Source organism: Esox lucius, chromosome 20, assembly GCF_011004845.1.
Source record: "Esox lucius isolate fEsoLuc1 chromosome 20, fEsoLuc1.pri, whole genome shotgun sequence".
NCBI lineage: Eukaryota > Metazoa > Chordata > Actinopteri > Esociformes > Esocidae > Esox > Esox lucius.
The window spans coordinates 18,505,007-18,530,511 of record NC_047588.1 but is presented as its reverse complement, the minus strand read 5'-3'; the positions used below and the strand labels follow the sequence as shown (position 1 = coordinate 18,530,511).

The window sequence follows — 25,505 nt, the reverse complement described above, 5'->3', positions numbered from 1 at the left end:
AATGCAAACTCAGTAGAAACGTTCAAGTGTCTACTGAAAACGAATCTCTACAGCACGGTTTATGATTAGGTGTAGCCTGGACCCGGGGCGTGAAGGTGACCAGAAGGCTTGATACTGTCCACCCTTGCTGTCTTGCCAGGTGGGCTCTCGTCGCCACTGGGATGCCCTCCCTCCAATGCCTTTCAGGGGACGAGTCACTGGCTTGTTGTCTCTCTATTGTGCAATTGGGCTTTACTCTGCTTGCAGTATATTCGTCCGTCATTCAGGGTGGTTGCGGTTGGTGGGTGGCCCTTTGGTTGATGCCTGGCAATGTGGGTGGATTGATTTCCTGCCTGTTGGGCCCTGTCCGGGGTCTCCCCTGGGTAGGGCCACAGTGTCGCCGGACCCCCCGTCTCAGTCCCAAGGTCTTATGCTGCTATACACACCTGGAAGCAACTCCAGAATGGTCAGTAATGTTTAGAGGGAAGAAACATGTTGGGGAGGATGGAGTCCATTTTGCTAATATCTATGGCCCACCATAAGCCCAACCCTTGACCCTGTCCCTGATTCTGGGCTCAGTTGGCCCCTAGTACAGACACTGTGTCCGGACAGGAAATGATACAGAAATCACATGTGTCTTTTCAAATAAAAACACACTAGAAGTCTAACATACATTATCTACCCCACATAAAAGTAACATAAGTTCCCTTTTATTCCAGTTAAATTTTTTCAACCAAGGAAGATGTAAAGCAGATTGATCAAGTTTAGTACAGCTGAAACTCTGGATTCAGGGGTTAATTTCAAAACCCTCAATGACATCCATATTAAAAGAGATTTTATTGACTGTTATTTTTTGCTATTATAACCACATATCTGCGTGCCGAGCGGTCTTCTAGGCAAGATGTTTGAAAGCGAACAGAGTAGCAGTGACAACATTCAACCATCTTTACAAGAATTAGATCCATTTAATAAACCCTTCGTATTCTCATGGAGAAGTTATAAGGGCAGTGGTCAGAGATTACAAAGCCGTTTTACGACTTTTCTTGAAGTGCGTGTTCAAGACATTCCTTTACTTAAGGGTAGTGGCATCACGGGTAGATCTATCAAAAATCTGAGCGTTATGGGATAACAGAGACTGGACCAGGTATTATTTCTCTTTGTTCCTTACATATTCACAAGTGTAACCAACGTTTAGTAGATCAGTAACATGATCAGACTGCGAATAACATTGTGTTGAAAAGGAAAACTGTTCCGTATCAGATTCGCAGTTTTTTCACCTTTGTTGAAAAAGTCACTGGAAATCAGTCTTCAGGTCGCTTTCTTTTAAGAATCTTTTTAAGAGGACAGTGCTTTCAGATGGAATAAGATTTGGCCTCCCTTGATTGACTGGTTCAAGCCTTTCATGTTCCAGATGGTAAATGTTAGCCCTGCCCACCTTCCATTTGGAACTCATTCCCAATTACGTCAGAGATAATGTGCCTCATGAAAACGACTTTTTCCATCTTATCCAGTGCCTCGGCGAGTACATGTGACATCGCCTTGAGTTGAGCGATGTACACCTTTCCACCACTACCATGATGGTGTCTCTATAGGCTGTGAGGTGCTGTTCCAGATAAGCGATTTTGTTTGGAGTGCGATTCAGAGAGGTTGCCCAGACGATCCAGAGAAGCTCAGATGGGAGCAAGAGCAGCCTTGATCATTCTTTCGACACCTGCCATCATCAGAGTGTAGAGCACCTGCAGATCTTGAGGTAAGCCTTTAACTGACATTTCTGCAATTTTCCCAGGCTCTGTAACTCTGTGGAGAGTTTTATCCCATCACTTTATCTTTACAACTACGTAGGTTTGCGGGACCTAAAGAGAATTAGGACATTTTAGGTTCAAAATCGAATATCGGAGAGTTCCATCATGACAAACAGAAGTCCTACAGCTCTATATGGGTTTCATATTTACTTGTTATGTACACTACCTTTCAAACGTTTGGGGTCACTTAGACATCTCCTTTTTTTTCAAAAGAAAAGCTAATATTTGGTCCATTAAAATAACATCAAATTGATCAAAAATACAGTGCACAATGTTAATGTTGTAAATAAATATTGTAGCTGGTAACGACTGATTTTTTTAATGGAATATCTACATTGGTGTACAGAGACATCCTGCACAAAGAAATTCTTGTGAAATGGCGCCTGACATCTACATTTTAAGAATTAAGAATTAAATATATAAATCAAAATATATAGCAAAACATTTTATTGATAATATAATATACATAACACTGTAAAACTAGCAGCAATTTTATAATAGAGTACTGTAAACTCGCAGCCAATGGGCTGCTAGTTTAATAATATTGAATATTATAGATATGGCAATAATATACATAACAAGTAAACTAGCCACAATAGGATTTGGAAAATGCACAGTATGGGTAGAAGTACTGATTATTATAAATACATACAGTGGATATAAAAAGTCTACACATTCCTGTTAAATTGCCAAGTTTTTGTGATGTAAAAGAATGAGACCAAATAAATCATGTCAGAACTTTTTCCATCTTTAATGTGACCTATAACGTGAACAATTCAATTGAAAAACAGACTGAAATCTTTGAAGAAAAAAAAACAAAAACTCACAATTACCTGGTTGCATAAGTGTGCACAGCCTTAAACTAATACTTTGTTGAAGCACCTTTTGATTTTATTACAGCACTCTTTATGGGTAGGAGTCTATAAGCATGGCACATCTTCACATGGCAGTATTTGCCCACTGTTCTTTGCGCTCAGACCATAACACATTTTCTCACATGCTTTTGGGGGACTTGATGTTTGTTTTTGCAAACTTCAGCCGGGCTTGGATGTTTTTCTTTGCAAGAAAAGGCTGCCATCTTGTCACCCTACCCCATAGCCCATTCATATGAAGAATATGGGATATTGTTGTCACATGTAGCACACAGCCAGTACTTGCCAGCAATTCCTGCAGTTCCTTTAAAGTTGCTGTAGGCCTTTTGGACGCCTCCCTGACCAGTTTTCTTCTCGTCTTTTCATTAATTTTGGAGGGACATCCAATTCTTGGTAATGTCTCTGTTGTGTCATATTTTCTCCACTTGATGATGACTGTCGTCTCTGTGTTCCATAGTATATCTAATGCTTTGGAAATTCTTTTGTACCCTTCTCCTGACTAATATCTTTCAACAATGAGATCCCTCTGATGCTTTGGAAGCTCTCTGCGGACCATGGATTTTGCTCTGAGATGCAACTAGGAAAATGTCAGGAAATTCCTACTAGAACAGCTGAACCTTATTTTTGATTAATCAGAGTCACTTTAAATCATGGCAGGTGTGTAATGACTTCTATTTAACATGAGTTTGAATGTGATTGGTTAATTCTGAACACAGCCACATCCCCAGTTATAAAACGGTGTGCACACTTATGCAACCAGGTTATTGTAAGGTTTTTATTTTTCATTTTCTCCCCTCGAAGATTTCAGTTTGTTTTTCAAATGAATTGTTTACATTATAAGTCACATTAAAAGTGGAAAAAGATGTTACACGATTTATCTTTGTTTATTCTTTTACTTCAAAAAAACCTGGCATTTTCACAGGGGTGTGTAGACTTTTTATATCCACTGTATGAGTGTAATATGCTTACATGGACATGAAAGGGAATATTCTAGTGTACATTGAAAGTAACTGAAAAGACATGAGAGCATCTGGAATGTTCATATGTGATCATTATGATCATGAATCAGTGTTGCTGGTTGAGGAGCCTTATGGCCTGAGTGAAAAAACTGTTTGTGAGTCTGGAGGTGCGTGTCACAATGCTCCAGTAGCATCTTACAGATGGCAGCAGCAAGAACAGACCATAGCCTGGGTCTTTGATGATGTTCCATGCTTTATTCCGGCATCATATATTTTAGATGTCTTACACAGAGGGGAGATGGCAGCCGATGACATGCTCCGCAGACTTTACCACCCTCTGGAGGGACTTGCAGTCTGCAACGGAGCAGCTGCCATGCCTGGTGGGTTCGATGGTGGGTTTGATTACTGGCTCAAAATGGCCAGAAACAAAGAACTTTCTTCTTAAACTTGTCAGTCTATTCTTGTTCTGAGAAATGAAGGCTATTCCATGCGAGAAATTGCCAAGGAACTGAAAATCTCGTACAACGCTGTGTACTACTCTCTTCAAAGAACAGCGCAAACTGGCTCTAACAAGAATGAGAATGAGGGGTGGCCGGCCTCGCTGCACATCTGAGCAAGAAGGCACATTCATGAGTCTCTAGTTTGAGAAACAAATGCCTCACAGGTCCTCAACTGGCAGCTTCATTAATTAGGATCTGCAAAATACCAGTCTCAAAGTCAACAGTGAAGAGGCAACTCTGGGATGCTGGATTTCTAGGGAGAGTTGCAAAGAAAAAGCCATACCTCAGACTGGCCAATGGAAATGCACAGCTCCAAACTATGCAAGAACTATTTTGGGAAGAAGCAGTCAGCTGGTATTCTGGTGTGACCAGCAGAGTCACCAGATCTCAACCCTATTGAGCTGTTGTGGGAGCAACTTGACCGTGTGTTACGTAACAAAACAACAAATCTATTGGGTTGAGATCTGGTGACTCTGCTGGTCAATCCAGAATATAATTCAACTTGTGGGAGGTGCTTCAGGAAGCATGGGGTTAAATCTCTTCAGGTTAACTCAACAAATTGACATCTAGAATGCCAAAGTTCTGCAAGCCTGTAATTGCTGAAAATGGCGAATTCTTTGACGAAAGCAATGTTTAAAGGACACAATTATTAATTCAATTACAAATCATTATTTCTAACCTTGTCAGTAACTTTGAACAATAGTATTTGTGCTCATTTACACCTGTGATCCCATCCCAGCCATTGCTTTTCCTTTTGTTCCATCCTGACCTTGTCTATACTTGCCTTGTTGCCATCTTGTTCCATATATGAACGGTTGCATTCTGCTCCCATGATATTTTGTTTGCTATTTTAAGAGTGTCTCATTTATGGCAATAACATTGTTGGACCAGGCCTGCTGTGACTGCTGCTTGTTTGACGGGCATAAATAAAGGTGTTTATGCCTCCAAATCTCTTGCCAAGTCCCGCTAGTTAAACTTTTCTATTTTCTAAACGGTGTCAAAGACAAACAGCCATGGGCTTTCCGCCCTTCAGGGAGTATGTGCTGCAGTAGTGTGTTTGCTATTTGAGTGTTTGCTGTTTCAGTTAGTTTTTATTTGTGTGAGATTGCCTTTCACAGTTCTTACTCTACCCTATATTGGGCCAAAAGCATATTGTTGGTCGTCTGATATGGATGTGTTTTTGCCACAGCCCTACATTTTATGATCTGATTGGATTTTTCTTGTTATCAAAGCACTATTCACCTACATTTTTGAGTGATCCCTACCTTTTGCTAGTAGTGGGTTTTGAATGTTCGATGGCTTCTACCTATATCTGCATGGATATTCACTCCAAAGACAGTTTTTGGGTAAACCCATCGATTACCAAGACTCTGACCGCTTTGCCTTAAGGTCAGCGGAGCATGATCTTTTTTTCAGGGTTTTAGAAACCTTCTGCTGGGATGTGTCCATTCGGACCAAAGGGCATTACACAGATGCTTTATATTGGACTGTGGTGCACTATGCTGTAAACAACAAGTTCATTCTCATCCCAAAGATTTTGTAATTCCACTCAGCAAGCCTCTCAAGTATACTAAACTAGCTGTCAAATTACGCGTCCCATTATCCTGCTGGATATGTCCATGAGGGGATGTTTAAACTGTTGCCATAAAGGGCTATACCTGGTCAACCACAATTTTCAAATACTGTGTGCTGTGGCGTTCAAATATTTCTTAGTTGGTATCATGGGGCCTCACATGGAAAAGATTCCCCACCATATGGGGCACTTGCCCCATCTGAAATCTGATTGGCACTTTGAGTGCCCCTCCAGTGTCAATGCAAAATATATGATGTAATTTCCAGTTTCAAATAATAACTTTGCTAATTAATATGTCATATACATCCTGCCCGTCCCTAAATAAGAATACAAAGTGCATACTTTTCAGTTATAGTGCATCAATGGTATATGAGAGCAATGGTAGATTATAAATGTAACAGAGTATTTCTGTTGCATCGCGGCTATTAATGGTTTCCCGTTCCACACATTGTTGTAAACTGAATGCAGGTCAGGTCACTATAAAAGTTACACTACCCCAAATCAGAGATGTAGTGGTAGATGGTAATGTTTAGATGCTATTGCATTGAATTGTAGTCCTCCTAAGACATTGACCAAGGATGATTTAAATGGCTACCAGTCACTGTTTCAGAGTCATAGCTAGCTAGTTCATATTTTGCTGTGTGTGTTCCAGGAAATATTTGATAGCTGTGAAATTCTGGGTCATGTTATTGATTTTTCTCTGGCCTATAGTTATTTTAATGTTTTGGCAATGGTTAGTGAACGCTAGAAGAGTCAGAATCCAAATTGTATGGTCCAGACATTTGAAAATCAAAAGGGGATGGTGTAGTGTTTTCTCACAATCTTCCTTTGAAATCTGTGAGGGAACAGGGGGTGGGCATTTATTGCCTGATGGTACAGAGACAATCCCTGCCTAGAGCAGTATTTTTCTAATTACGCATGCACGTTTTCCTTCCCAATGTCTCTCTCTTTGCATCCCAGTCAAGGTACTGTAACTGTAAAAAGCCTTGTCATGATGGTAGCTTTAGAGATCACAAAAAATCTGATCACCATTGTAATGCACTTTATGCATGGAAAGAGGACCGTATTTGTGTGAAAACCAGGAATCTATCCTCAGTTCCATCAAAACAATCATTATGGATAGTTTGTTCACCGTTTTAGCAACAAACATAAAGACCATGTACTAATTAAAGAGTTACTGGATCTACATTTTTAAAGATACAAGATCCCAGTGATTGGGTAGCTTGCTGTGTCTGCCCACTGTATCTAATCAAACATGTTATTTTTTATGTGGACCCTATTTTGAGAAAAGTGAATATAGTGAACTGTATATTTAATATTGACTTGTTTACTCACATACAAACACCCTTGTGTTTCACATCCATACAGAGACCCTTCTATTTTTGTGGGGACCTAAGACATAACCTAAACCTAACCTTCCCCTGAACCTCAGTAACCTTTAATTTTTATGCCTAAACTTAACCAAGCCCTAACGCCTAACTGGTAATGCCTAGGCTCCATCTAAATGTTACACCAACTCTATTACTATGCATAACTGTGCATTTTTCCTAAACCCATAAGCCGGAAATTTTATTTTTGCCAGTGGGACGTGTGGTAGAAATTGACTGAACATTGTTTGTTCTTATTACTACTCAGGTCTTTTCCTCTAGGAAGTTACATATAATAGTGTCAATGCTGGTGTTCTGGTGAGATGTTGCTCTGCTTTCTCAGAATCTTTCACATCATAGCAGACTAGAAGTGTTTAAGGGCCAGCAAACTTGACCAGATTATAAACCACATTTTCTGCCTTCACTGACATTTGAGCCAATGCTACAGGTGTGCAAATAGTACTCATTAATATGAATAACACTTCCATGTCACTAAAACTATCACACGTGGCAACTACAGCAAACAGCAATTGCAGTGAATCTCTGTGCAAAATGTGTCACAACGTTAAGTAGCATTTTACCCAAATCAGAACTGTACTTACAGGCATGTCACTACATTGTCAGCAGAAAAAATATACTGAACTCAATTTTTTAAGCCAGTGGATGCAGTTGCCGCAGTAGTTAGATGGATACAACGGAGAGAGCTTGAACTACTTGGGTCATTCTGGCTAATAATGGCTATGGAAATGTGTAAAACTCTCTGGAAAGGACTTGTTGCTGAATTTTTTTTTGGCATGCTTGCAATGGCTCTCTACAAATGTAATACATTTAAGCCTGACTCTTGTTGTTTTTTTTTGTTTTTTTTAACAAAAAAAAAACATTGATTTCCTGTGTTTGTTTGCAAGTTTATCAGACCTTTAACTTTCATTTGAATAGAGCTGGAAGTGTTTTTCTGACAATCTTTTTTTTCCCTCTACCCCTTATTCCAGGATGAAACTGTTCATTATGGCCATTCAGTCTTTTGTTCCTATCACATTCCATCCTATGGAATGGGTATCTCTTCATTGTCCTTTTCTTAATATAAAGAGTCGTCTAACTTTATACTGGCTAGTGAAAATTGCCTACAGTAACCTGGATTTCCCTTGATAGGCATGTAAAATAAAGTCAATTACAGTATTTCAGAAAAGTGAGTACACCCCTCACATTGTTGTAAATATTTGATTATATCTTTTCATGTGACAACGCTGAAGAAATTACACTTTGCTACAATGTAAAGTAGTGCGTGTACAGCTTGTATAACAGTGTACATTGGCTGTCTCCTAAAAATAACACAATCAAAGCCGTTAATGTCTAAAACGCTGGCAACAAAAGTGATTTTCTAAATAAAATTTTCTAAATTCAATTTCAAATTTCTCTCACTAATAGATTTATCTGACTCCTTATGCTATATGAAGATTATTATTCTCTGAGGCTATTGGCAGACAATCTATTACCATCTACTGTACAGTTTAGCAAAATAACTGCAATTATGTCCTACATATAGGTGTGCTATTTGTAAGGAATATATCATGGATTATGCTAAACATAGGCATTGGATACCTACCTACAGTTGGCAGGGGTAAGCATCTGTAGCCTACCCAAAGTACTGTACTGTGTTTGTCTGTGATACTAATGCTGACACACTGTGCTGTAGTGTAGGGGCTTTTACATGTTAGAGCCTGCCTAGTGGTCTTCAATTTACAAAAGATCTGTTTGGAACATACAGGGAGTGAGAGACCGGTCCGACAGGTTTGTACAGTGGGACAATCACTGAAAGGGTACCAGGCAGACAGCCAGCCCAATGGCCCCATAGTGCACCAGTCTGTGCACTATTGCAGCCTACGTGTGTCTTTAACTTTCCAGGATCTATAAGTAGAGAAGGGGCTTACCTCACTGCCTCTATTAATACTGACAGATTAGGCACCTGTGATACAGCTGATTACCTGACACGTTTACAGGAAAGGATCCTCAAAGGGCAGAGGTTATTCATGTGTTTATCAGTCTGCTAGAGCTTTGTTAGTAGATAGAAGTGGACTGTGGGAGAAAAAACACCACTACCTCATTGATACAGCGTATGTTGCTGGGCCTTGTGACTGTTCTTGTTTGTTTGAATTACTGTATGTTATGGTAAGACACTTAACATTTTAAAACTCATAAGATGGTTCATTAAAAGATTTGGTTCAAAACGCCTTGAGTATTAGTCAGCCAGGTCACAGATAACATACTAGTGCAGAACATTTTAATAATCATAATTTGAGCAGCATCTAGTGGTAAAATAGATAAGTGCAGAATAACAATGGGAAATAAAAGTATCAGCAGTAAAAACCTGAGGTAGTGCTTTTCAGTGTTTTCTGTTACTGATCGTTCCTTGTCTCTCAAATGTCAACAGTTATTATGATTGTTAGTTGCCCCACAGTTATCTCAAATGGCCTTTTGCTCATTGCAATTACCATATTTTCCAGCCCCTGGGGCTCTATAAATTGTAATGCAACATGATGCCATTTGTCTAAACTTCCATCATCCATTGGCTCTCCGAGAGTAATTTCTGTGCCTCCTGACCAATGTGCTGGCGTGATATTTTTCACTAAGCCCAGTAGTGATTATGCTGAAGGATGGGATATGGGAGTGTTGAGAATACAGGTCTAGGCTTGTTCCCTAGTATACCCAAGAGATACAGAACAATGTTGACAACATTACCATGTAGTTAACTAGGGGTATAGCTCCACTGTCTTTGCTGCATACAATTTAGAAATTGTCCTTTTCAGGCTCACCTTTATAGCAGGTCATAGCGTAGCTAGCAATACAGAAATATGTGGTTGCAGTTAAAGTAATGTTTATCTGTTATGCAGTGGATTGGAGGGTGACATACTTACCAGCATATTATTTACATTTCTACATCAACATATTGCACAATTGCGAAATATAAACACAAATAATAACTTAAATGTACAGTAATGTGAAGAAATGAGTAAACCCCCTGGAAAGTTGTCTATTTCTTTACATAATTGGATGCATATTTGAACTAAATTCAAATGGCTTTCATTGCTGAATAAATAAACAAACAAATAACAAAAACTACTTTGAATCCATTTATGCAATTAAACTAAGCAGAAAAGCAATTTCCTAATTCTTAGTACACCACTAACTATATCATTACATAAAATGGCTAAAATTAGAATCAGGTGCACAAAAACAGTTATTACAGAATAAATTGAGGGGTCCAGCCTTCCAAAATGATTAGACACTTTAGTCTACTCTGGTCTTAACCTTATGGGTGTGTGGTAACACATAATGCCAAGATCAAAAGAACTTGGCATTAGTCAGGGTGGGGTCACAAAGCCATTTCCAAGCAAAGCAAAGTACATCATTCCTTGGTCCGATGGGTCATCTTGAAATTTAGAAAATTCCTGACCACTGCCAAACTACATAGGACAGGTCGTCCCACCAAATTCATTCACAGAGCTGACTGAAAGATGCTCATACAAGTCTCCAAGAACCCAGAGGTAACATCAAGGAATCTACAGGCCTCTTTTGCCCCAAATCGATGTCAGTGTGTATAAATCTTGGCCTACATGGGAGGTCAGGAAGGAAGAAGCCTCTGCTCAGAAAAGAATATCAAGAAATGACTGGCATTTGCCATACAACACCTAGGTAAAGACCAAAACAGTTTGTGCCCTGGACAGATGAGTCAAAGGTGTAGCTGTATGGTCACAGTACCAGAAGCCATGTTGGCAAAAAACAAGGAGGCGGTGGGATTATGTTTTGGGACTGCTTTGCTGCCTCAAGCCTGGTCTAATTGCCATCATTCAGTTGATCATGAATTCTATATGGTGCCAGAGATTTCATGAGGAGAAAAAAAAATCCTTTAATTTGGAATGTACATGTATCTCTTACTCGCACAAAAGTGCCTGCATGTCTGACTCTGACTTTAACTCACGCACACTCATGTTGCTTTCTCCATCTCTCATTCTTTCTCTCTTCATGCACACTCCTTCATTCCCTCTCCTTGTTCCCCCTACAGAGGATGATGTGGACCTAGAGGCACTGGTGAATGACATGAACTCCTCGTTTGAGAGCTTGTACTCCACATGCAGCAGTGTGCATTCTGAGTCAGTCCCCCTGCTGCAGCACAACGGCCAGGTGCACGTGCATCGAGACCAGCACCGCTGCGCGACGCAGGCCCCCCAGACTCACGCCTCCCCGAGTGAGGCGCAGCTGAGCCCCGCCTCTCCTAAACAAAGACTCAGACGCTCCCAGCCCATGCACATCCTTGCTGTCAGGTAAATCTGCTTCATTGTCACGTGCACATTCACACATGTCTCAGCACTTACTGGACACTTGTATGTCTGGCATAATGTTAATAAATACATGCATTGTGCATAATGTTGATAAACACATGCACTGTAATGGTCCCTTTATTTTGTCAGCAACATATTCCAGACAGAAAATACAATGACTTACTGAATGAACTAAAGGCTCTGTGGGGAGAAAATATAGAGGTTTAAAATATTTACCACATTTTAAACCTGTACTGACTGGCTGCTGTTAGAGGCTGTCTAGTGATGGTATGAAATATCTTTGATAAGGTGTCTGATAAAAACAAAGAAATATACTTTTGGGGAATTTCAATAATGACTGATTAACATTTGGTATATGTTTATAGCAATGTATCTTCATTCATCTTCCAAAAAAACTTGCAGGCATGCAGAAATAGATTGTTTATGGCAAGCATACATAAAAATGTACAGCGACCAGCCCGGTGTGCAGCAACTATTTCTCTCCCGACAGCTATAGAAATGTCCATTAGTTTTAACCATTGGATTAACCATTCTTCCACTAATTGTATGAGCTGGGGATCTCCCCATCTAACTAACTCTACAAAAGGGACTGCCAGCCTGATTGTACATGTAAGAAGTTTGTGCTCATCTCAAAACTAGTTCAGTATATTTCTTTGTCTTTTTGCATAGTGAACTAGTAATGTGCGTTGGAAGCGCTAGATTAGCAGGTAATGATAGCTTGCATTAACTACAAATGTAGCTACTAGCTACCTATAAAACATGTACATTGGCTGGATGAAAATAAGTTTGCTAGAACAGCTCTGACCTGGGAAAAAGGCTACTTAATGTTGTACCACATTGTGCACTGCAAATGGAGTCACTGCCATTGGTAATGTCTTTGGCAACATGTCTTTGACTGTTCCCACGTGGGATTATTTTTGTGACATTGAGGTATTATACAAATTAATAAGGATTAAGTGTGTCCTCGTAGCATCAGCAGAACTGTCTAAGGATGCAATTAAGCAAAAACTGGCTGTCATTTGGGTTTATATTTTGGTAAGTGCTTAATACTTAACATACATATCTTAAATTTACAGACACTTTAACCAAAGCATTAGATACTGTAGGTATCAAAATTTATTACACTTGCTAAAAATGGAAAATCACCCTTTGCTGTTTTTAACAGCTACCTTATCAGTTTGCTGCCAGCTCTTGTTAAATTAATGGAGAAAATTGTGTTTGAATAAATGCTGTTTTTTCCCAAACCAGTTACTGAGTCACTGTCAACAGGACTGGCGATAATGTCACTCATGTATGGCACTCAGATGACTGACAAGTGGCAAAAATAAATTTATAAATAGTAGAAGCTGCGTTGTTAGACTTCATAGTAACCATTCATGTTATTAATCAGAAATTATTTTTAAAAAAAACATCACTTGTCAGGGCTTTAGATCCATCACATGGCCAGAGACTGACTTACACCTTGGCCAAACCGGCCACGGGTGCATCTACAAGTGCCATAGTTCATTTTGTCGGTCCCCACTAGATGTCATCTTGACACATAGGCCAAATACAACATATATATATATATATAATCTTTCTGGGGGAAAATGAAAAATAAAAACCTTACAATAACCTGGTTGCATAAGTGTGCACACCCTCTTATAACTGGGGATGTGGCTGTGTTCAGAATTAACCAATCACATTCAAACTCATGTTAAATAGAAGTCATTACACACCTGCCATGATTTAAAGTGACTCTGATTAATCACAAATTAAGTTCAGCTGTCCTAGTAAGATTTTCCTGACATTTTCTTAGTGGCATATCAGAGCAAAAGCCATGGTCCACAGAGAGCTTCCAAAGCATCAGAGGGATCTCATTGTTGAAAGATATCAATCAGGAGAAGGCTACAAAATAATATCCAAAGCATTAGATATACCATGGAACTCAGTGAAGACAGTCCTCATCAAGTGGAGAAAATATGGCACAACAGAGACATTACCAAGAACTGGACGTCCCACCAAAATTGATGAAAACTGGCCAGGGAGGCTTCCAAGAGGCCTACAGCAACTTAAAGGAACTGCAGGAATTTCTGGCAAGTACTGGCTGTGTGCTACATGTGACAACGATATCCCATATTCTATGGGCTATGGGGTAGGGTGGCAAGACGGAAGCCTTTTCTTACAAAGAAAAACATCCAAGCCTGGCAAAAGCAAACATCAAGTCTCCCAAAAGCATGTGGGAAAATGTGCTGTGGTCTGATTAAACAATAATTCCAAAAGGTATGTTTAGTGGAAAAACAACACTAGACATCACCCAATGAACACCATATCCACAGTAAAGCATGGTGGTGGTAGCCTCATGCTTTGGGTCTGTTTTTCTTCAGCTGGAACTGGGGCCTTAGTCAGGGTGGAGGGAATTATGAACAGTTTCAAATACCAGGCAATTTTGGCACAAAACCTTCAGGTGTCCGATAGAAAGCTGAAGAGGAAGTTCAGCACAACAACAACCCAAAGCACACATCCAAATCCACAAAAGCATGGCTTCACCAGAAGAAGATAGTTTTGGAATGGCCCAGCCAGAGCCCAGACCTGAATCCAATTGAACATATGTGGGGTGATCTGAAGAGGGCTGTGCACAGGAGATGTCCTCGCAATCTGACAGATTTGGAGTGCTCTTTCAAAGAAGACTGGGCAAATATTGTCACGTCAAGATGTGCCATGCTAATAGACTCCTACCCAAAATGACTGAGTGCTGTAATAAAATCAAAAGGTGCTTCAACAAAGTATTAGTTTAACAGGGTGCACACTTATGCAACCAGGTTATTGTGAGTTTAAATATTTTCCCCTCAAAGATTTCAGTTCATTTCAATTGAATTATTCACGTTATAGGTCACATTAAAGGTGGCAAAAGTTTGATTTATCTTTGTCTCATTCTTTTACATCACAAGAACCTGGCATTTTAACAGGGGTGTGTAGACTTTGTATATCCACTGTGTGTGTGTGTGTGTGTGTGTGTGTGTGTGTGTGTGTGTGTGTGTGTATATATATATATATATACACACACACACACACACACACACACACACCTAAAGGATTATTAGGAACACCTGTTCAATTTCTCATTAATGCAATTATCTAATCAACCAATCACATGGCAGTTGCTTCAATGCATTTAGGGGTGTGGTCCTGGTCAAGACAATCTCCTGAACTCCATACTGAATGTCAGAATGGGAAAGAAAGGTGATTTAAGCAATTTTGAGCGTGGCATGGTTGTTGGTGCCAGATGGGCCGGTCTGAGTATTTCACAATCTGCTCAATTACTGGGATTTTCACGCGCAACCATTTCTAGGGTTTACAAAGAATGGTGTGAAATGGGAAAAACATCCAGTATGCGGCAGACCTGTGGGCGAAAATGCCTTGTTGATGCTAGAGGTCAGAGGAGAATGGGCCGACTGATTCAAGCTGATAGAAGAGCAACTTTGAAATAACCACTCGTTACAACCGAGGTATGCAGCAAAGCATTTGTGAAGCCACAACACGCACAACCTTGAGGCGGATGGGCTACAACAGCAGAAGACCCCACCGGGTACCACTCATCTCCACTACAAATAGGAGAAAGAGGCTACAATTTGCACAAGCTCACCAAAATTGGACAGTTGAAGACTGGAAGAATGTTGCCTGGTCTGATGAGTCTCGATTTCTGTTGAGACATTCAGATGGTAGAGTCAGAATTTGGCGTAAACAGAATGAGAACATGGATCCATCATGCCTTGTTACCAATGTGCAGGCTGGTGGTGGTGTAATGGTGTGGGGGATGTTTTCTTGGCACACTGCAGGCCCCTTAGTGCCAATTGGGCATTGTTTAAATGCTACGGCCTACCTGAGCATTGTTTCTGACCATGTCCATCCCTTAATGACCACCATGTACCCATCCTCTGGCTACTTCCAGCAGGATAATGCCCCATGTCACAAAGCTTGATTCATTTCAAATTGGTTTCTGAAAATTAGTTCACTGTATTGAAATGGCCCCCACAGTCACCAGATCTCAACCCAATAGAGCATCTTTGGGATGTGGTGGAACGGGAGCTTCGTGCCCTGGATGTGCATCCCACAAATCTCCATCAACTGCAAGATGCTATCCTATCAATATGGGCCAACATTTCTAAAGAATGCTTTCAGCACCTTGTTGAATCAATGCCACGTAGAATTAAGGCAGTTCTGAAGGCGAAAGGGGGTCAAACACAGTATTAGTATGGTGTTCCTAATAATCCTTTAGGTGAGTGTATATGTGTGTGTGTGTGTGTGTATGTATGTATGGATGCATGCATGTGTGTGTGTATATATATGGATCTATATGGATATATATATTGATATATATATATATATATATATATATATGGATATATATATATATATATATATGGATATATATATATATATATATATATGGATATATATGGATATATGGATATATATATATATATATATATATATATATATATATATATATATATATATATATATATATATATATATATATATATATATATTAGAGATAGATGGATGGATGGATGGATGGATGGATGGATATATATATGTATGGATGTATATATGCACACACGCGCGCACACAAACACAGCTCATAATTTAAGGAAACACGTAGTCATCACAGTATAACACCAAGTAAATTAAACTTCAGGGATATCAATCTGTCCAGTTAGGAAGCATGAGTAATGGGAATCAATATCACCTGTTCTGGTGCAAATGAAAGTGACAAAAGGTGCACTGGAGAGGTAACAGCAAGACAACCCCCAAAAAGGGAATGATTTTGCAGGTGGTGGCCACAGACCGTTACTCTCCTTATGCTTCCTGACAGATTTTTCTCTTGTTTTGTGTTTTGCTAGTGTCCTTGTCACTACTGGTAGCATAAAATGGTATCTGCAGCCCTTTCAGGTTGCACAGGCAGTCCAGCTCCTCCAGGAAGGCACATCCATACAAGAAGGTTTGCTGTGTCTCCCAGGTACAGTTTCAAGAGCATGGAGATACCAGGAGACGGACTGTTACATGAGGAGAGCTGGACAGGGCCGTAGAAGGGCATCAACCCAGCAGCAGGACCAGTATCTGATCCTTTGTGTGAAGATGAACAGGAGGAGCACTGCAAGAGGCCAACAAATTACCTACAACGGCTACCGGTGTGCATGTTTCTGACCTAACTGTCAGAAACAGGCTCTGTGTGTGGCATGAGGGCCCGACGTCCTTTACGGGGACCTGTGCTCACAGCCCAGTACCATGCAACTTGATTGGTGAATGTTATGCTGCCTGAAACATCATCTAGCATTAACGGTTTGGCGGCGTGTCAGCGATGGTCTGGGGAGGCATTTCCTTGGAGGTTCGCAAAGACCCTCCACGTGCTAGCCAACGGTACCCTGACTGCTGTTACGTACCGGAATGAAATCCTCAGACCCATCATCAGACCGTATGCTGGTGCAGTAGGCCCTGGGTTCCTCCTGGTGCAGTACAATGCCCAGCCTCATGTGGCCCGAGTGTGTATACAGTTCCTGGATGACGAACCTTTGGGACGTTATGTACCTGTGCATCCGACTCCACCGACTGTAGCGCCACAGACTGTCCAGGAGCTCACTGATGCCCTGATCCAGATGTGCGAGGATATCCCCCAGGGCACCATCCACTCATCAGGAGCATGCCCAATTAAAAAGTTCAATTATCTACTCCTCCCTCAAAATTTGTATAGGTTCTGGAATTTGTTTAATTTCAGGAGATTTAGTTGAGAGCCTTTACATGACGACAACAAATAGGCAACGGTATTGACAGTTAAGTAACATTAAGGTTAACTAGCAAGAAGGCTAACATTACCTCAGTTACACAAATGGAAACTGCGAAATATCCTTTAACATCATAATCACCAGCCTACAGTCACGAACGCGTTCTGCCCGGCAGGATTGTGTTTGAATTCACTCGCCGTCAGGGAAATGTTATGCTTATGCAAATCCCGGTTTCCTCTCTCTCCCGCCGCTCGCGGGCTACCGAGCGTCCTGAGAGTTCACCTGTTGTTACAGACATAACCGCAGTGGCTTCTCATCCCGCTTGCAATGACGAGATCAAATGCCAGGTAACGCCGCACGTAGCCAAACAACTGTTCTGTATGCTCACCACCAGTTGTCTGCTAGATGCCTTCCTGCCGGGGGATTTCTGTTTCGAGCATAGATCTCAAGGATGCTTACTTCCATGTCCCGATCGTTCGCAGGCACAGGAACTTTTTCCGATTTGTCTTTCAGGGCAGGGTCTACGACTATACGAGGATTCCGTTTGGCTACACTCTGGCTCCACATTCTCCAAATGTCTGGAGGCGGCACTGGTTTCCCTTCTCACGCGATTTGGTCTTGCGCTGAATTGGAAGAAGAGCGTGCCGAGGCCAGCCCAGCAGGTTTCTTACCTGGGTCTGGTCATGGACACGCGCACAATGAGAGCGCGCATTTTGGACACGCGGGCTCTCGATCTGATCTCTGCCCTCAACCTGTGCCGGCCGCCCTGCAGGCGCCCGGTTCGGGCCATCATGTCCCTGTTGGGGATGATGGCCACAGCGCAAAAAGTAGTTCCCCTGGGCCTACTGCACATACGCAGCCTACAGGCCTGGTTCGCTCACCAGCGGGTCGACCCGGTGCTTCATCGAAACCGGACTTTCTCTGCCAGCTCGCTTACAAGGGGACCTGGACTATTGGAGGGACACCTTGGTGCTCTCTCAGACCGACTGATGACAGACAGATTTTTTACAATTGCAGGAGCAAAAAGGCCATGGTGGCTGCAGGGCATACAATGGTTTTCAGGGCATCACGGCCTGAGCGAAGGGCGGCGACAGCCGTGGTCGTCGTGAAATTACTACGCTGCCGCCTACCATGTTGTGAAGATGGAGAAACCATTCACGGACTACGTCCATTACATAGTCCGGGAACATAGATAGAGGAGCCGTACGGACAAGGCGTGTCGACAGCAAGTGTCATCTTAACTACGCCCGTCTAAGCGCTTGCTAGCAGTGATACACAAGAAGCCAGTCAACCAACTAGTGCAACTACTGTATTGCGCCATATTCATGTAACCATAAAAATTCTAACTAAATTATTATCTAACTTTTATGTCACTTTAAATAAGCAGGTATCGTCATGAAAATGTGATAATTATATTATAGTAATGTTTTGCTAACCATTTATTGCATCATATTTATGTAAACAGAAATTGCTTGTATCAGCACTCATGTCTTAATACCACATGCAAAACTGTGGTATTAATCAATATTCCGATTATTTAATATTTAAATTAAACTAGTCAAAACAACCATTATTTTGGATCTCTTGAAGGTTTGGCATTGGCTGTTGATGAGATCACGTGTCATTGGTGTATTCTGCCTGTTCTATTTGAATTATAAAGTTCAGATTTTTATTCAGTTCTGATCTCTTTAACCCCCAGCTTATGCCTGACACCGAACTCGATCAAACTACATCAAAAGCTTCTCCTTTTGAACTGTCTTCCCCTGCCTTTCTCAATTTGGAGAAAGTGTACAAAAACACTCATGACAGCTGCTCAAATGTTAGCTTCTGACTGACAGTCCGGTTGAAAAGCAAATGTCTCCCTATTACTTTGACCTGAACTCTATGGTCCTTATTTAAAAAGTAATGCACCATAAATTGAATACGGTGCTGTTTGTGATACATGCAAACTGAAATAATGGTTTGATGAATATTGCAAGTAATTAGTAGATTATCAGGCACTGCCAATCTTCCTGTGGTGTGGCAGAGAGAATCAGCTTGCAGTGCAGTGATCAGAGAGAAATGGGATTGAGGCCTTAGGTTGACAGCAGTCCCTTTCTCACTGTAAAACCAAGGATTATTCATACTCAGCATTTGTTTTTTTATTAAGGGAGCCTGTCCCCATATTCTCATATATGCAGTAATCTCCTTCAAACTCTCTGTCTCTGTCTGTTTTTCCATCTGTCTCCATCTGTTTGTTCCCCACTGTGTTAATGAACTCTGTGGTTCTCAGGAGACTGCAGGAAGAGGAGTTGCAGCTCCGGACGTCCTCTTTGCCGGCCATCCCCAACCCTTTCCCTGAGCTCTGCAGCCCAGCCAACTCTCCTGTTTTAAACCCTGGATCCTTACCTCCATGTCAGCCCTCAGGCACATACGTAAGTCACAGACTCTTCTCTTTACAGATGCAGCTGAGCTAACCATAAATTATTTCCAAGAAATGGCTGCTAATGTACAGGGTTTTTCCTGACTGAAAATGTGTGAAAAGTGGTACCCCCAACCCCCGCTACCCCACACTCTACTGAATTCCCCATCTGGACACTGAGCAGCTAATGCACACTACAATGTCCTCCCTAATACAATAGCAACAAAAAACCAGCAATTCATCTATTCTTTACATATTTTATGTTTTTTTTTTGAAGAGGAGTGGACCAACATTACACATGCCACAATCAACAACCTGATCAACTCACTGCGTGGGGCAAATGGTGGTCACACCAGATACTGACTGGTTTTTGGACCCCCCCAATACAGTGAAACTGCACCTATTAGAGTGGCCTTTTATTGTGGCCAGCCTAAGGCACACCTGTGCAATAATCACGCTGTCCATCAGCATCTTGATATGCCACACCTGTGAGGTCAATGGATTATCTCGGAAAAGGAGAAGTGCTCACTAGCACAGATTTATACCGATTTGTGAACAATATTTGAGAGAAATAGGCCTTTTGTATGTATGTTTATTAGAAGATCTAGGAATCACAAAAAATATCATTCATCAAGCTTTATAATTAATCACAGTCAATATTATTGTTGTTTATTTTCATTGTTATACTACGTTCTTGTTAATCTGACTTGCCTTACACATTACCTATATATAACAGCCTTGTTGCATTGTTTGTTGTTTTTTCCTCCATACTTGCCACATCATTTATTCCCCTCTCTCAACTTCTTTCAGCTGTAGGCTACTTGACTATGCAGCTTGCGCTCATCCAGCGTCTTCACATTCATATATTTATATTGTTAGTTACTTAAATATGTTAATATTGTATATTTTAGCAAAGTTGCCAGATCATTGACAGTTAACTGCAAAATCTGCCCAAACACTACAGTATATCTTCTATACAACACAAACTGTAAATCGACCCGCCCAAGCCCATTAAAAATAGCCCAATTGTTGGGGAAACCTACCCATCTGGCAACGCTGCCAATATTTCCTCCTATGCTGCAGTATACGGCTGGTAGGCTATTTAGCGTATGAGCACAAAATTATGTTTTACCATGCTGACAAACATAGGCAGTGCAAGATTTTGGGAAAACAGCCACCTTTTGAATGCTGGAAAATCCCTGATGTAAGAGATCATATATCTTGTGAAATAATTTATTTTCTTACATAATTTGCACTAGAGTTGCAATGATACTCAAATATAATCCTTTATGGCGATAGCAGATTTACATAGGAAATGTCCAACTTCACAGTTTTTACAATGAAGGTGTCATATTCAAAGGTGAATAATTTGCTAAATGTTTAACTGACAACATTTGCTTTCCACTTAGTCTAATTGTCACTTCTAAAGTGTTTGCTTGTTCTAAGCTCCTGGCAAGGTGAATGATCTGGGGTCTGCCCTGTGTCCATTTGATCTGGGATGGCCTTTTAGTTGAATGAGATGGAAATGCTGCTATGAACTCTCCTTGAAGAGAATATGTCACTCTTAATTACAGTAATGCAATTTCAATTACATGCACACTGAATTTAATTAATCTCATTGATGGACAGAAATATTCAAACCTTTTCTTTACCTAGCTTAATTCAGAGCATGGTGTTTTGTGCATTTCTGAATTCTTAAATTGGCTAAGTTAAGAAGCTAACTTTTGAGATCTGTGGCTAGTACTTTACTGTAAAATGTAGACTATAGCCTACTATTTACACAAGGCTAGTTATTGTTATTATAATGGCAAATTATTTTAGCCTTGCTTTTTGAAAACCATTCCTGCGGAACTTAATATTGAGATCTGTGGTTGGCATTATACTCTATAATGTATTAAAGATGCAAATGCAGTTACTTTGCTGTTATTTGAGGTATTGTCTGAACATCTAGTACAAAAAACTGGCATGGAAAAATAAGTTTTAGTGGAGAAAGCATGAATTATTTGCTCTTTCTTCTGGTAAATGTGTTAAAAACTGCAATTGATTTGTGTCTCGCTTATTGAAAACTGTGGCAATGGTTATGAATTGAGATCTGTCGCTAACACTCTACTGTACAATGCCCACTCTTTATCCACATGGTTACTTTGCTGTTGTTGTAACAAAAGGCGGCATCCTTCATAGACCGAACAGATTAGGTTAAGAGTTGACAAAGCCTGAATTCTTAGCTATTTCTGCTGGTAATGGGGGTTAATGTTTTTGTTTTTCCCGGCTGCAGCTAGATATAACAAGATGGCATATCCTAGTCTTTGTAGATTCAGTATGGCTAAGGAAATGATCAATGGAAAAGCATTTCAAACAACATGAAAGGGATTTTTCTCTGTGTTGGCTTGTAATTACAACAGACAGGCACAGAAGACCACATGGGCATGATCAATGTTGTGCTTTGAAATATACACTGAACAAAATTATAAACGCAACACATTTATCATGAGCTGAACTCAAAGATCTAATACTTTCTCTATGTATACAAAAGGCCAATTTCTCTCAAATATTGTTCACAAATCTGTCTATATCTGTGTTGGTGAGCACTTCTCCTTTGCCGAGATAATCCATCCACCTTACAGGTGTGGCATATCAAGATGCTGATTAGACAGCATGATTATTGCAAGGTGTGCCTTAGGCTGGCCACAATAAAAGGCCACTGTAAAATGTGCAGTTTCACTGTATTGGAGGTGTCTGGGGGGTCCGAAAACCAGTCAGTATCTGGTGTGACCACTATTTGCCTCACGCAGTGCAACACATCTCCTTCGCATAGAGGTGATCAGGTTGTTGATTGTGGCCTGTGGAATGTTGGTCCACTCCTCTTCAATGGCTGTGCGAAGTTGCTGGAGTTGCTATTGGCAGGACCTGGAACATGCTGTCGTATACGCCGATCCAGAGCATCCAAAACATGCTCAATGGGTGACATTTACTGTGAGTATGCTGGCCATGCACGAACTGGGATGTTTTCAGCTTCCAGGAATTGTGTACAGATCCTTGAAACATGGGGCCGTGCATTATCATGCTGCATCATGAGGTGATGGTGGTGGATGAATGGCACAACATTGGGCCTCAGGATCTCGTCACGGTATCTCTGTCAATAAAATGCACCTGTGTTCGTTGTCCATACCATAATCCCACCGCCACCATAGGCCACTCGATCCACAACATTGACATCATCAAACCACACACCCACACAATGCCATCTGCCATCTGCCCTGTACAGTGAAAACCGGGAATCATCCGTGAAGAGAACACCTCTTCAAAATGCCAGACGCAATTGAATGTGAGCATTTTCCCACTCAAGTCGGTTACTGCAGTCAGGTCGCAACCCCAATGAGGACGACGAGCATGCAGATGAGCTTCCCTGAGACGGTTTCTGACAGTTTGTGCAGAAATTCTTTGGTTATGCAAACCGATTGTTGCAGTAGTTGTCCGGGTGGCTGGTCTCAGACGTTCTTGGAGGTGAAGATGCTGGATGTGGAGGTCCTGGGCTGGTGTGGTTACATGTGGTCTGCGGTTGTGAGGCCGGTTGGATGTACTGCCAAATTCTCTGAAAGCCTTTGGAGACGGCTTATGGTAAAGAAATGAACATACAATTCTTGGATAACAGCTCTGATGGACATTCCTGCGGTCAGCATGCCAGTTGCACGCTCCCTCAAAACTTGCGACATCTGTGGCATTGTGCTGTGTGATGGAACTGCACATTTTAGAGTGGCCTATTATTGTGGCCAGCCTAAGGCACACCTGTGCAATAATCATGCTGTCTAATCAGCATCTTTATATGCCACACCTGTGAGGGGGATGGATTATTTCGGCAAAGGAGAAGTGCTCACTAACACAGATTTAGACAGATTTGTGAACAATATTTGAGAGAAATAGGCCTTTTGTGTACATAGAGAAAGTATCAGGTCTTTGAGTTCAGCTCATGATAAATGGTGGCAAAAACAAGTGTTGCATTTATAATTCTGTTCAGTGTATGTTTATTATAAGATCTGGGAATCACAAAAAATATGAAATAATTCATCAAGCATTATAATTGATCAGTTTAGCATGTTTGATTTCCATAATTTATTAGAAGGATTTACTGTAAGAACCAACTAGAACCCGATGAATAGCTTTGATAGCATTTTCCATGAATTCCTTTTTGAATAAGTCAGAAAGAAAGGTTTGTATTCAACAATCCAAATTTAAATAAATAGCAACAGTTTGTTTTCACTCCAGAATTCTAGCTTGGACCACTGTCAAGTTTGTATAGATGTTGTTTATAGCCTACATGTTCTGGTTTTCTGAAAGACATTCTTCTGTAAACCCAACAGCAATACATAGTGATAGAGTACATTCTTCAAGTTTTTATACAAAAAATCTGAACTTCAGCACCTTTGTGTGAACATTCAATAAAACTCAAATATGTTTCAATATGAGAGCACAACATACACTCAGTTACTCAAAAAAATATAAATAAAAAAACTTTGCCTAGATGTGTCCCAAGCTCTGTCTGTCTGCCTTCCTCCCTGCATGCCAGCCTAACAGGCTGAGTAGAGCTGGGGAGATGTTTAGCTGCTTAGAGAATTTTCCAACCTCCAGGCGCTTTTCAGGCTGCCTTTCCTTTTCATCAGCCCCTCCACAATGGAAGCACAAGAGAACTGTGAAGCCGGCTGGCTTGGGCTGTCTAGGAACACTGCAATCTGTTATACAGCGCCCAGATGATTTTCATTTGCCTCCTCTCTAATGTCTCAGTCAATGACCCAGCTCTTTCATTCACTCTCTAAGTCTCACCCATTAGAACTTTTTAAATACTGTCAATAAATAATGTCAATTTCCTTATGGATGGATAGATGTTCAATGTGTGGTCTTGACAACCGTAGTGGTGCAGTGTCTTTAATGGTCTGTTGACTCCGGATGGAAGGTCAGGGTCACCAGCCGGACGGCACTAACCTCCTGATGATACCAGCCTGATCAACCTGAGCTCCCGGTCTCTGGTGGTAAGGTGTTCCCAACTGATCTTGTTTAGGGATGTGTTGGACACAGGGCAGCTGGAGTGATTCTAGTCTGACTCTTGTACTGAGTACTGATTTGTATTTGGTCTTGGACACTGTTCTCTGTATGCTGATCTGATGCGGTTAGTGCATGAGTTGGTTTGGGTCTGGTATGACAGAGGCTGCTGATCTGACTGCCCATTGAGCCTCCAACATTCAAGTCCTGCATCTGTCTGTCCTGTCTGCACTGCATCTGTCTGTCCTGTCTGCACTGCATCTGTCTGTCCTGTCTGCACTGCATCTGTCTGTCCTGTCTGCACTGCATCTGTCTGTCCTGTCTGCACTGCATCTGTCTGTCCTGTCTGCACTGCATCTGTCTGTCCTGTCTGCACTGCATCTGTCTGTCCTGTCTGCACTGCATCTGTCTGTCCTGTCTGCACTGCATCTGTCTGTCCTGTCTGCACTGCATCTGTCTGTCCTGTCTGCACTGCATCTGTCTGTCCTGTCGGCACTGCATCTGTCTGTCCTGTCGGCACTGCATCTGTCTGTCCTGTCGGCACTGCATCTGTCTGTCCTGTCTGCACTGCATCTGTCCGTCCTGTCTGCACTGCATCTGTCCGTCCTGTCTGCACTGCATATGTCCGTCCTGTCTGCACTGCATCTGTCCGTCCTGTCTGCACTGCATCTGTCCGTCCTGTCTGCACTGCATCTGTCCGTCCTGTCTGCACTGCATCTCTCTGTCCTGTCTGCACTGCATCTCTCTGTCCTGTCTGCACTGCATCTCTCTGTCTTTTCTGCACTGCATTGTCAGTCCTGGGTTGCAGCTGGATGGATGGGACCTGTATGACTCTCACAGTCCAGAGCCCTAGACACACGGTGACAAATGCAAGAACACCAATGACAGCATGTGACATAACTACACTGCTGCCCTA

General features: G+C 41.4%; 1 protein-coding gene across 3 annotated transcripts in view; it reads left to right on the top strand.

The window, feature by feature from the left end:
- grb10b (growth factor receptor-bound protein 10b) overlaps nt 1-25,505 on the top strand; it is a 116,942-nt gene that overhangs the window by 55,518 nt on the left and 35,919 nt on the right. For all 3 annotated transcript variants that reach the window (XM_010896973.3, XM_010896972.3, XM_010896975.4), the window contains 2 exons: nt 11,113-11,371; nt 19,427-19,568. In XM_010896973.3, coding sequence (XP_010895275.1) covers nt 11,113-11,371; nt 19,427-19,568 — 401 coding nt within the window. The remainder of the gene's footprint in view (nt 1-11,112; nt 11,372-19,426; nt 19,569-25,505) is intronic.